Source organism: Phyllostomus hastatus, unplaced genomic scaffold (assembly GCF_019186645.2).
Source record: "Phyllostomus hastatus isolate PE091 unplaced genomic scaffold, TTU_PhHast_1.1 phas_scaffold_255, whole genome shotgun sequence".
NCBI classification, from domain to species: Eukaryota; Metazoa; Chordata; class Mammalia; order Chiroptera; family Phyllostomidae; genus Phyllostomus; species Phyllostomus hastatus.
In genome coordinates, this window is record NW_025334019.1 from 784,011 (window position 1) to 796,959 (window position 12,949).

The following is a 12,949-nucleotide window of genomic DNA, read 5'->3' on the forward strand; positions in this document are numbered from 1 at the left end:
AGAAATCCTAGCCAGTGTTCTTAGGAGAAAAATTGAGGGACAATGTCAAAAGAATAGAGAAGACAACTTAAAGAGCTTCTAATGTCTCAGCTGGAAGAATTTGAACATAAAATAAATAAAGTAGCATCAAATTATACCCCCAAGTATAAAATAAATATCCCTGAGTCTGTAGTGATATAAATAAATGATTGAATAAATAAATAGATAGGTAGTACAGACAAATCTTACATACAAAAGAATTCCAAAAAAATTATGTAGGTCTATTATCCATTGGGGTTAATTTTTATGAGTGATGTAAGGTCTATAACTAGATTATTTTTTTGCATGTGGATGTTTTGTTATTCCAGAGCCATTTGTTTAAAAAGACTATTTTTGCTTTAATTTCTTTTTTAATTTTTTGAATATATTTTTTTAGGTGTACAGCATAGTGGTTACACAATCATATGCTTTACAAAGTGTTCTCCCTGATGACTTTAGTACCCATGTGGCACTATATAGTTATGGCAATATTATTGCCTATATTCCCTATGCTGTACTTTACTTCCCTGTGACTATTTTGTAACTTACTTCCTTCACCATTTCGACCCATTCTCACACTCTTTTCTATTTTTTCTTGTCTTTTTTCCTTTTTAAATTTTTTTTTCAATTATAGTTTACAGTCAATATTTTTTAAAGATTTTATTTATTTATTTTTAGAGAAAGGTGAGGAGAAGGAGAGGGAGAGAAACATCAATGTGTGGTTGCCTCTTGTGTGCCTCCATCTGGGGACCTGGCCCACAACCCAGGCATGTGCCCTGACAGGGATACAAACTGACAACACTTTGGTTTGCAGGCCAGTGCTCAATCCACTGATCCACACCAGCCAAGGCCACAGCCAATATAATTTTTATTAGTTTCAAGTGTTCAGTATATACTTTACAAAATGTTCCCCCTGATATTTGCAGTACTCAACGGGCACCATACGTAATTATTACTTCTTTTTATTGTTTTTACTTCTTCATCAAAAGTCAGTTGACTACATATGTGTGTCTATTTCTGGGCTTTCTGTTCTGTTCCAATAGGAAATTTTTTCAGTGGAAGATGCTACAGCCTTATTGTGTACTAATACAGAAGAAGAGATGTTGGCATTAGACAGGAGCTGATTTTAACAGGAGGGAATATGGCCTGGGTAGAGGTGGGTAGATTTGATGGTAGGAAGAAGAAGAATGTCTATTCTAAATGATTCTCTTCTCAGTGAAAAAAGAAACAACTGAGAGTGAGAATCAGGAAGCAAATAGTCAACTAAGTAGGTGAGAAGGTGAACTTCTAGGAAAACATAATAGGATGGCTAGGTAGGTTCAGTGCCCATTTGAGATTTATGATCATTATTTTTTTATTATTGACACTATTATAGATGTCCCCTTTTGCCCCACTCCACCCACCCCACCCCCTGAACTTCACCACATTGTTCTCTGCCCATGAGCTGTGTATATAATGCAGAAGGTAGTTGCAGAGCTGTGTGATGTTTCTTCTACACCATTGTTCTGCTTAGGTGTAGGTAAGAAATAGGCTGTTTACTGGGTTTTACCAAATGAGTGGGTTTTACCAAATGAGTGGGTTTTAAGACAAGAATGCAAGTGGAAGTTGGTTTTTAATCCTTATATCTAGAGTCTGGGATCATGTCCTCAGGGTTTTCAACTGCTGTGTCTGTGTTATTGCTTTCCCCCCTTCCTCTCTTTTAAACCTCATGCAATCAGATGATGGTGACTGCCACCCTTGCTTAATGCTGTAATCAACGGTTCTTCTGGTCATGCTTGCTCATTCAATGAATATTTTATTACCTGAATCATTGTTTCCCTCTCCACTGTTGGGGAATTCAGTGCCCAATGGTAGAAAAGGCTGAGGGGAAGCAGTGTCCTCAGCAGGTATTCAAATTTCAATTAGTGTGTGAAGGTGCAAGAAATACTTCCTGAAGAAATTGAAATCATTTATTACATTTTAATATTTAAGTTGACTCTTACTTTTTCCTATTTTGTAGAGCTAAACATTAAACTTCCTGAAAAAAAGGGGGAAAAAAAGGAAAGGGGCCTTTACTGAGAAACCTAAGTAGCAGTCTGAGCAATCTTATGAAAAGAATAAATAATGTGAGCTTTGTCTATACTCAAACCCCTGTAATGTGGATGCAAAGAAGCTTTTGTGTTATTTTAATTGTGTTCTCAATGAGTACATTTTATTTTGTGATTTATACTTCAAAAAGGTTGATTTTAAAATTTCTGTATTCTGACACAAATATTCTAGGAGCTAGGGGAACATGCTACTAACATCAGTAGGAGCCTAAGACTAAACGAAGTTCTTTTTTTATGTGTATTTTATACTTTACTCTTATTTAAAACTTACTCTTATTAAGAGCACAGTTCAAAAAAAAAAAGCCCAAAAGCTTCTTTACATCCACATTACAGGGGTTTGAATATAGATAAAGCTCACTTTATTTATTCTTTTCACAAGATTGCTCAGACTGCTACTTAGGTTTCTCAATAAAGGCCCCTTTCCTTTCCTTTCCTTTCCTTTCCTTTCCTTTCCTTTCCTTTCCTTTCCTTTCCTTTCCTTTCCTTTCCTTTCCTTTCCTTTCCTTTCCTTTCCTTTCCTTTCTTTTTTTTCTTTTCCACATTTTTAAATTGTTGTACTTGAACAATAAGAAGCTTTGTTTTCTGGGGCTAGGCTACACTTTTCTCCTTGATCCTAGTTGTTAATACTTTAACCTAGTTGTTAAGACTTGATCTTTTTTTTAATTACTTTACTGTTGTTCAATTACAGTTGTCTGCATTTTCCCCCCACCACTCCCCTGCACCCCAGCCAAACCCACTTCCCTCCCTTGCTTCCACCCTCTCCCTTGGTTTTGTCCATGTGAAGGGGGAAGGATTTTCAGGAACTACTATAAAGGATACATGAACAAGACTTGATCTTATAGTTCATTTATACTTTCAGATTATATTTAAGAATCAAGCAAGCCGACCATATAACATCTTCCCTCATGGAATCACTGATGTCAGTCCTTTGCACTCAGGGAGATTGCCAAAAGGTAAGTCTTACCTCAATTTTATACTTCTTACTTACCTGTAGGTACAGATGAAGTCACAGTCTCAATAATAACTAAAATTATGCTGGCCCTTTCCCTGAGTAATGTACCATATAGGCACATTTATCACCCACCATCCTTTATACTATAATTTCCAGTTGTATTACATCTATGTGATTTATAGTACCCACAATAAAATGCTATGTTTTTTGCTTTAAAGTTAAACATACATATGTAGCTTCAGAAAATTATGAGGAAAAGCATTCCTTGATATTTATCCAGCTATTTACCATTGTCAATGCATTTTATGCCTTCCTGGAGATCCAGATTTCTCTCTGGCATCACTTCCATTCAGATCATTTCCCTTCAGCCTAAAGAATTCTCTTTAACATTCCTTACAGTGCAAGTATGCTAGAGATTAATTCTCTTAATTTTATTTTATTTCAAAAAAATGTATTTTTATCTTCACATTTGAAGGATAATTTCACTGGACATAGAATTCTGGATGGAGAGGATTTTTTTTCTTTTTAGCACTTTCAAAATATTATTTTACTGGCCTATTCTAGCTATGTCTACATTCCATAGATTCCCCTATATGTCATTTTTCTCTGGCTGTGATTTTCTTTATATTTATTCTACTTGAGGTTCACTGATATTCTTGGATCTATAACTTAATGTTTTTCACAAAATTTGGAAAAATTGTGGTCATTATTTCTTCAAATATTTTTTTGCTCTGTCGTCTGTCTCCTTTCCTGGGCCTCCATTTACATGTATTCTTGATCTTTTGGGATTGTCCCATATGCCTTAATGTTTGATCATATTTTTTCTTTCTCCCTCTCTTCTGTAGATTACATAATTTCTATTCATACATCTTCAAGTTCACTGAACTCAAACTGGAATTTCTGAGTCACAGTATTTGTATTTTTACTTTTAAAGGATAGTCAGACCTATGTTCCCAAATAAAGTAATAATTTGTACTTCTGCCAGTCATGTATTAAAATATAATTTTCCATATCCTTGATAGCTAGACAATAATACTTTTTGAAATACTGCCAATCTGGTAGGTGAAAAGTGGTGTCTCATTGCTGCTTTAATTTGAATTCTTTTTAAAATGTTATTTATTTATTTTTAGAGAGGGGAAGGGAGGGAGAAAGAGAGGGAGAGAAACATCAATGTGTGCTTGCCTCTCAAGCACCCCGTACTGGGGACTTGGCCCACAACCCAGGCATGTGCCCTGACTGGGAATCGAACTGGCAACCCTTTGGTTCCCAGGCTGGTACTCAGTCCACTGAGCCACACCAGCCAGGGCCCTAATTTGAATTCTTTAATTTCTTGTAGAGTTGACCATCTTTTCACATATTTATTGGCCATTTAGGTTTCCTCTACTATGAATTGCCTATTTATTTCTCCTTTGATTATTTTTTCTGCTGGGTCATTTGCCTTTATGTATGTATATATGTATCTATCATCTATCATTTATCTTCTTAGTTTATTTAATTATACACATTATTTTTTCCTGGTAAATGTATATAAGGTCATAATTTTTCTCTGAAAACAGTTTTTTACTATATTCCATGCTTTTGATAGTTAGTACTCTCTTTACCTTTCATTTCAGAATAGTTCACAACTTTTTTTATTCATTATGTTGTTTGTTGTTTAAAGATTCATGATACATCTGTGTCATGGATTTCAGCCTTTATCAATTACAATACCTTTCTTGGAGAGCAGACCCAAATAAACAAAATCAGAAATGAAGAAGGAGAGATTACAACTGAAACCACAGAAATACAAAGAATTTTAAGAAATTACTATGAACAACTATATGACAAGAAATTCAAAAACGAGGGTGAAATGGACAAATTTCTAGAAAAAAAAACTCCCAAAACTGAATGAAGAAGAAGCAGAAAGCCTGAACAGACTGATAACAGCTGATGAAATCAAAGCAGTCATCAAAAAACTTCTGGCACACAAAAGCCCTGGACCAGATGGTTTCATGGGACAATTTTACAAAACTTTAAAGGAAGAGCTAACCCCTGTCCTTCTCGGACTATTCCAAAAAATCCAAGAAGGAAGACTCCCACACTCTTTTTACAAAGCCAGCATTATCCTAATTTCAAAACCAGTTAAAGACACAACAAAGAAAGAAAACTACAGGCCAATATTGCTGATGAACATAGACACTAAAATACTCAACAAAATATTGGCAAACTGCATCCAGCAATACATTAAAAAGATCATACACCATGACCAAGTGGGATTCATCCCAGGGATGCAAGGATGATACAACATTCACAAATCAATAAATGTAATACATCACATAAACAAAAGGAAAGAAAAATCACATGATCATATCAATATATGCAGAAAGCAAATTTAATAAGGCACAGCACACACTTAGGATAAAAACTATCAGCAAAGTGGGAGTAGAGGGAGCATATTTCAACAGAGTAAAGGCCATATATGAGAAACCTACAGCCAACATCATACTCAATAGGCAAAAGCTGAAAGCTTTCCAACTAAGATCAGGTAATAAGACAAGGATGTCTGCTTTCAACACTTCTATTCTACATAGTATTGGAAGTCTTAGCCACAGTGATCAGACAAGAAAGAGAAATAGAAAGCATCCAAATTGGAAAGTAGGAAATAAAACTGTCACTGTTTGCAGATGACTTGATAGTTTACATAGAAAACCCTATAGACACCACCAAAAAACTACTCAACCTAATAAGCAAATTTGGCAAAACATCAGGATTCAAAGTCAATATTCAAAAATCAAAGGAATTTTTATTTTTTCAATTTTTAAATTTTTAATTTTTTAAATAATATATTTATTTTTAGAGAGGGGGAATGGAAAGGAGAAAGAGAGGGAGAGAAACATCAATGTATGGTTTCCTCTCATGCACCCCATCTGGGGTCATGGCCCACAACCCAGGCATGTGTCTTAACTGGGAATTAAACTTGTGACCTTTTGGTTCACATGCCCATGCTCAATCTACTGAGCTATACCAGCCAGGGCAAAGACATTTTTATATAACAACAAAATAAGATCAAATCAGAAATCAGGAAAAAAATTCCATTTGATATACCAACAAGAAAAATAAACTACCTAGGAATAAACCTAACCAAGGAGGTGAGAGACCTGTGCTCAGAATACTATGTAACACTGAAGAAAAAAATAAGGAAGACACAAATAAATGGAAGAATATACCATGTTAATGGATTGGAAGATTAACATCATCAAAATGTCTATATTACCCAAAACAATTTATAGATTCAGTGCAATTGCTATTAAAATACCAATGACATATTTCACAGATATAGAACAAACATTCCAAAAATATACATGGAACCATAAATGACCCCAAAAAGCCATGGCAATTTTGAGAAAGAAGAACAAAATAGGAGGGATCACAATACCTGATATCAAACTGTATTACAAGGCCACTGTAATCAAAAACAGCCTGGTACTGGCATAAGAACAAACACATAGACCAATGAAACAGAATAGACAGCTCAGAAATAAACCCAAGTCTCTATGGTCAATTAATATTCAACAAAGCGGGTAGAATCATAAAATGGAGTAAAGATAGCCTCTTCAACAAATGATGTTGGGAGATCTGGACAGCTACATGCAAAAGAAATGAAACTTGATCACCAACTTACACCATACACAAAAATAAACTCAAAGTAGATAAAAGAGTTAAATATAAGTTGTGACACATAGAAGTCCTAAAGAAGAATGTAGGTAGGAAAATCTCAGATATCCCATGCAGCAATATTTTCACCAATATGTCCCCTAGAGGAAGGGACATAAATAAAAGAATAAACAAATGGAATCTCATCAAAATAAAATGCTTCTGCATGGCTAAAGAAAACAACACTAAAATGAAAAGAGAACCAACCATATGGGAAAACATATTTGCAAATGAGACCTCAGACAAGGGTTTGATCTCCAAAATATATTAAGAACTCATACAACTCCCCTCCAGGAAGACAAACAACCCAATTAAAAAATGGGGAAAGGACTTGAACAGACAATTCTCCAAGGAGGACATACAGAGGGCCCAGAGACATCTGAAAAGATGCTCAGCATCACTAGCAATCAGAGAGATGCAAATTAAAACCACAATGAGATACCACTTCACACCAGTGGTACTGGCCATCATAAATAAATCAACAAACAACAAGTGTTGGAGAGGCTGTGGAGAAAAGGGAAACTTAGTGCACTGTTGGTGGGAATGCAGACTGGTGCAGCCACTGTGGAAAACAGTATGGAATTTCCTCATAAAACTAAAAATGGAACTGCGTTTTGACCCAGCAATTCCACTGCTGGGATTATACCCGAAGAAGCCTGAAACATGAATTCAAAAGAACCTTTGCACCTCAATGTTCATAGCAACACAATTTACAATAGCCAATTGCTGGAGGCAACATAGGTGCCTATCAGTAAATGAGTGAATCAAAAATCTGTTATATTTACACAATGGAATATTATGCAACAGAGAGAAAGAAGGAGCTCCTACAATTGCGACAGCATCGATGGAACTGGAGAGCATTATGCTAAGTGAAATAAGCCAGGTGGTGATAGACAAATACCATATGATCTCACCTATAAGTGGAAACTAGTCAACAAAACAAATAAGCAAGCAAAATACAGCCAGAGACATTGAAATGAGTAACAAACTGACAGTGGCCAAAGAGGTTGGGGGGAGAGGGATGATGGGGGATAATAGATAGGGGTGGGGACATCAAGGAGCATGTATGCAGGACACAGACAAAGCTAAGGGGTATGGGTTTGAGAGGGGGAGGCAGTGATAGGTGTGTTAGAGCGGCCTGGTGGGATGAAAATGGAGACAACTGTACTTGAACAACTATAAAAATATTAAAAATACATAAATAAAAAAATAAATAAAATTTTAAAAATATGTCTTTCTTGGTTCTGTTTTATGTTCCTTAACTTGAATTCTATTTTTCTAATTTTAGTATTGACATGCATCCTTACCTAGTTTATCTTTTCTATTCTATTATTTCTCTATATTTTTATTAATTTATGTTAGAGCTGGTCCATGTAAAGAGCATACAAGAGTGGGAAAAAGTAGTTTTACAGTTGTAATACAAATAAATAATACAAGAATTAATAAATAATAATACAAGAATAGACTCTATTTCACTTTTTCACAACTGTAAACCTACTTTTGCCAACCCCAGTATATCTGAGTTTTGTTTTTATACCCAATCTCCATCTTTTAATAGGGGGTTTTAGCCCTATTTAACACATTTGTGTTACTACTGATATGTTTGTATCTATTACAGTAATTTTGTATTTTATTTACAATTATTTCATCATTTTATTTCTTTTGTAAGTTTTATTTGTTATATTTTTTTCTTTTAGTTAATTGGCTGTTATACGTATTCTTTACTTTGGGGTGAATATTTACTTTATCAAAATAATAGAATGACTTCTGGCCAAGATGGAAGCATAGGTAAACATGGTACTCACCTCCTCCCACAACCTTGTCAAAATTACAACTAAACTACAGAACACCATCATTCATAACTGCTTGAAATCTGGCTAAATGGACATCCCACAACTAGGGAATTAAAGGATAACCCCATCAAGACTGGCAGGGGAGAAAAGAGACTTGGATAATCTGGTCCCACACCCATGCGTGGCAGATAAAAATCTGGAGGGATAGTTCAGCTGTGGAGGTCCTCTCTGAGGAGGAGTCCTAGCACCACACCAAGCCCCTCAGCCCAGGTTTCCACTGCCAGAAAGAGAAGTTCACATAATTTATGCCTGTAAAAATCAGATGAGATTAAGGCTTAGGGAGACCACAGGGTTGCTGGAATCTCAGGCAGTTTCTCTTAAAGGGCCAATACACAGAATTACTCAGACTCACTCCTTCTGAGCTCCAGCGCAGGAGCAGCAGCTCAAAAGACACCAGAGACATATATGAAGGAATTGAATTGTCTGGCATCAGGGCATGAGCTGGGCAGGGGCAGTTTCTCTATGACAGAAGTGTTGGCAGAGGCCATTGTTCCTTTGATGAGTTCTCCCCCAACAGAGCCATTAGACGGCAGACCAGCATCATATCTGAGACTCCATCATCCTGGCTCACACTGTTTGCCCCACCCTAGTGATTCCCTAAGACTCTGCTCCACCCAACATTTAGGCCCACTCAAGCCATTTCCAGTGGCTTTTCCATATGAATAGCCTGCCTTGGCTCATGCTTCAGATTTTCCTAAAATCTCTCAAATAATGAGTATCTGGCCTTGGTGTGCCCCATACCTGTCACTAAGTAGCTCCAGGCCAAGCACTAGCAGCAGCTGGACTTGGTTCACAGCTTGGCCTCACCTGGGCACCTCTGAGCCCAGCACAAGTAGTAGCCATCTGCAGATCACTTTGTAGCTAATGCTAGGTGGTTCTGGACAGAACACAGGCTGTGGCTGGCCTTGACCTGCACCTAGTGGGAGGCCCCAGAGCCAGCGTACCCAGTAGACAGCTTCAAACCACATTGACACACCACTCAACAACCTCCACAAGTGACGCATTCAAGGGGACAACTCATGGGCATTAAAGCCCAGCAGAAATAAGTCTTGCCCTGTGGGGTGGGCCCCTGCACCGCTGATACTCCATGGTGGTTGGAGGTTGGTGGTTACAGCCATTCCTTCCTGCTTATCAGCCTGAGAAGTAATCTACCCCCCACCAAATGACATGCCAACAGAAATCAAGGCTCAACTACAAGAGGAGGTTGTATAAAGCTTACAGAAATGGTGTGTCTTGAGGGCCCAGCTTGGATGACCAAGTAGGCTGTGCTATTGGACCTCACAGAAACACCTACTACATTAAGCTATTCTACCAAGTCTGGGAGATGTAGCAACTCTACCTAATACATAGAAAAAAAAAAAACACCGAGAAACTGCAATATGGGGAGACAAAGAAACACGTACCAAATGAAAGAACAAAACTCCAGAAAAAGAAAAAAAAATGGAAACAAGCAATCTACTAGATGCCAGAGTTCAAAACACTGGTTATAATGATGCTCAATGAACTTAGTAAGAAACTAAACAGCATTTAAAAAAAGACCAATCAGAAATGTAGGATACACTAACTGAAATGAAGAATAATTTACAGAGAATCAACAGTAGAGTAGATGAAGCTGGAAATGAATTAGTGATTTGGAATATAAGGAAGCAAAAAACACCCAATCAGAATAGCAAAAAGGAAAAACAATCCAAAAAATGTGAGGATAGTGTAAGGAGCCTCTGAGACAACTTCAAGTATTCCAACATTCACGTCATGGGGGTGCCAGTAAGAAAAGAGAGAGATCAAGAAATTAAAAACCTATTTGAAAAAATAATGATAGAAAACTTTCCTAACTTAGTGAAGGAAAAACACAAGTCCAGGAAGTGCAGAGTCTCAAACAAGATGAACTCAAAGAGGCCTATCCCGAGACACATCATAATCAAAATGCCCAAAGTTAAAGACAGCCAGAATCTTAAAAGCAGCAAAACAAAAGCAGTTAGTTATGTACAAGGGAGTTCCCATAAGACTGTCAGTGGATTTGTCAACAGAAACATTGCAGGCTGGAAGGGATTGACAAGAAATACTCAAAGTAATAAAAAACCAGGACATACAACCAAGGTTACTTTACCCAGCAAAGCTATCATTTAGAATTGAAGGACAAATAAGGAGCATCCCAGACAAGAAAAAGCTAAAGGAGTTCATCACCACCAAACCAGTATTATATGAATTGTTAATGGGTCTTCTTTAAAAAGAAAGATAAAATATGAACAATAAAATGGCAAAAATACATACCTATCAACAATTGAATCTAAAAAACAAATGAATAGCAGAACAGAAACAAACACATTGATACAGAGAACATTTTGATGGTTCCCATATAGGAGGAGGGTTGGAGGGATAGGTGAAAAAGAAGAAATTAAGAAGTACAATTGGTTGTTACAGAATAGCCAAAGGGATACAAATTATAGCATAGGGAATATAGTTAACAATATTCTAATAAGTATGTATGGTATGAGATTTATCAAGATGATCACTCAGTAAGTTATGTAATGTCTAGTCACTGGAGTATACACCTGAAACTAATATAATAATGTATGTCAACTGTAATTGAAAAATTAAAAATTATTTTTAAAATATTTAAAACTACAGAAAGGCTGTAAATCTCACTCCCTAGAGGCCTTAATTTTTCAGTATTTCTGCATTATATTTTTGGTGGGCATCTCTAAAAAATTACTTATATGCTAATGTTTTGTTTTTCAACTTTACACATTATATATTTATTTTATTTTGTGTTAAATGAGGATTTAGCATTGTGCTTCTTTCCATTCCAGTTCCTTTCAACTTTTGTCAGTGTTTTTAGTTCCTCAAATGGCCATCATTAATGGCCATCATTTAGAAATATACTAAACACCCACTTTTATATTTTCATGATTGAATAACTCTTGGCTCTATAATTTGTAAGTTAAGGGTATTAACAACAGTGCCCTTTCCCTGACTCTAATTATTCCATTTCGCAACAGCTGCCAGCCATACCTTTACTTTTATTAAACTAAAATTGATAACACTCACTTACTTTTGTACTGTATTGGTAAATAACTCCCTCCTTTGTCTATATATTTATTCTAAACTTTAACAATTAAAAAAACAGCATTTATGGCCCTGGCTGGCATAGCTCAGTAGATTGAGCACGGGCTGTGAACCAAAGCATCGCAGATTCGATTCCCAGTCAGAGCACATGCCTGGGTTACAGGCCACAGCCCCCAGCAACCGCACATTGATGTTTCTCTCGCTCTCTCCCTCCCTTCCCTCTCTAAAAATAAGCAAATAAAATCTTTAAAAAAACAGCATTTATATTATTTTAGTATGTGTTTCTTATTCTAAGTTTATGAATTTGATACAGAACTATGTGATATGCTGTGATTATTCTTTTGTCTAAAGTTCCAATGAGTTTACTACTAAGGTAATATGTATTGTCCTTCCTTATTTTCTATGGGTAGTTCAAAACCATGTTACATTTTAGTTTGCTTTATATTAGGGCCATGCTGATGTCATAATTTTTGTGTTTGTATTCCTGAAGAAAGATTTTCTTTTCTTTTATTAGAAGAAATGTATACCTCTTCACCATATCCCTTAGGTCTTCCAGCTTCTTAGGCATTGTATTTATTTCTTTTTTAGGTATATTTTACTGATTATGCCATTACAGTTGTCCAATTTTCTTCCCCCCTTTATCTCCCTCCACCCTACGTCCACCTCCCTCTAGCATTTCCCCCACCTTAGTTCATGTTCATGGATTGTACATATAAGCTCTTTGGCTTCTCCATTTCCTATACTGTTCTTAACTTCCTCCTGTCTATTTTGTACCTACAAATTATGCTTCTTATTCCCTGTACCTTTTCCTCCATTCTCACCCCTCCCCTCTACCCACTGATAACCCTCCATGGGATCTCCAATTCTGTGATTCTGTTCCTGTTCTTGTTGTTTGCTTAGTTTTTATTGTTTTTTTTATTCCGTGTTGATAGCAGTGAGTTTGTTGTCATTTCACTGTTCATATTTTTTATCTTCTTTTTCTCACATAAGTCCCTTTAACATTTCATATAATAAGGGCATGGTGATGATGAACTCCTTTAACTTGACCTTATCTGGGAAGCACTTTATCTGCCCTCCCATTCCAAATAATAGCTTTGCTAGGTAGGATAATCTTGGATGTAGGTCCTTGCCTTTCATGACTTGAAATACTTCTTTCCAGCCCCTTCTTGCCTGCAAGGATTCTTTTCAGAAATCAGCTGACAGTCTTATGGGAAATCTTTTGTATATAACTAACTGCTTTTCTCTTGCTGCTTTTAAGATTCTCTCTTGGTCTTTAACCT

General features: G+C 36.3%; 1 protein-coding gene across 1 annotated transcript in view; it reads left to right on the forward strand.

Moving 5' to 3' along the window:
* The window catches only part of F8 (coagulation factor VIII), a 191,239-nt gene that overhangs the window by 76,750 nt on the left and 101,540 nt on the right, over nt 1-12,949 (forward strand). Inside the window, exon 10 of the mRNA XM_045817369.1 lies at nt 2,965-3,058. Coding sequence (XP_045673325.1) covers nt 2,965-3,058 — 94 coding nt within the window. The remainder of the gene's footprint in view (nt 1-2,964; nt 3,059-12,949) is intronic.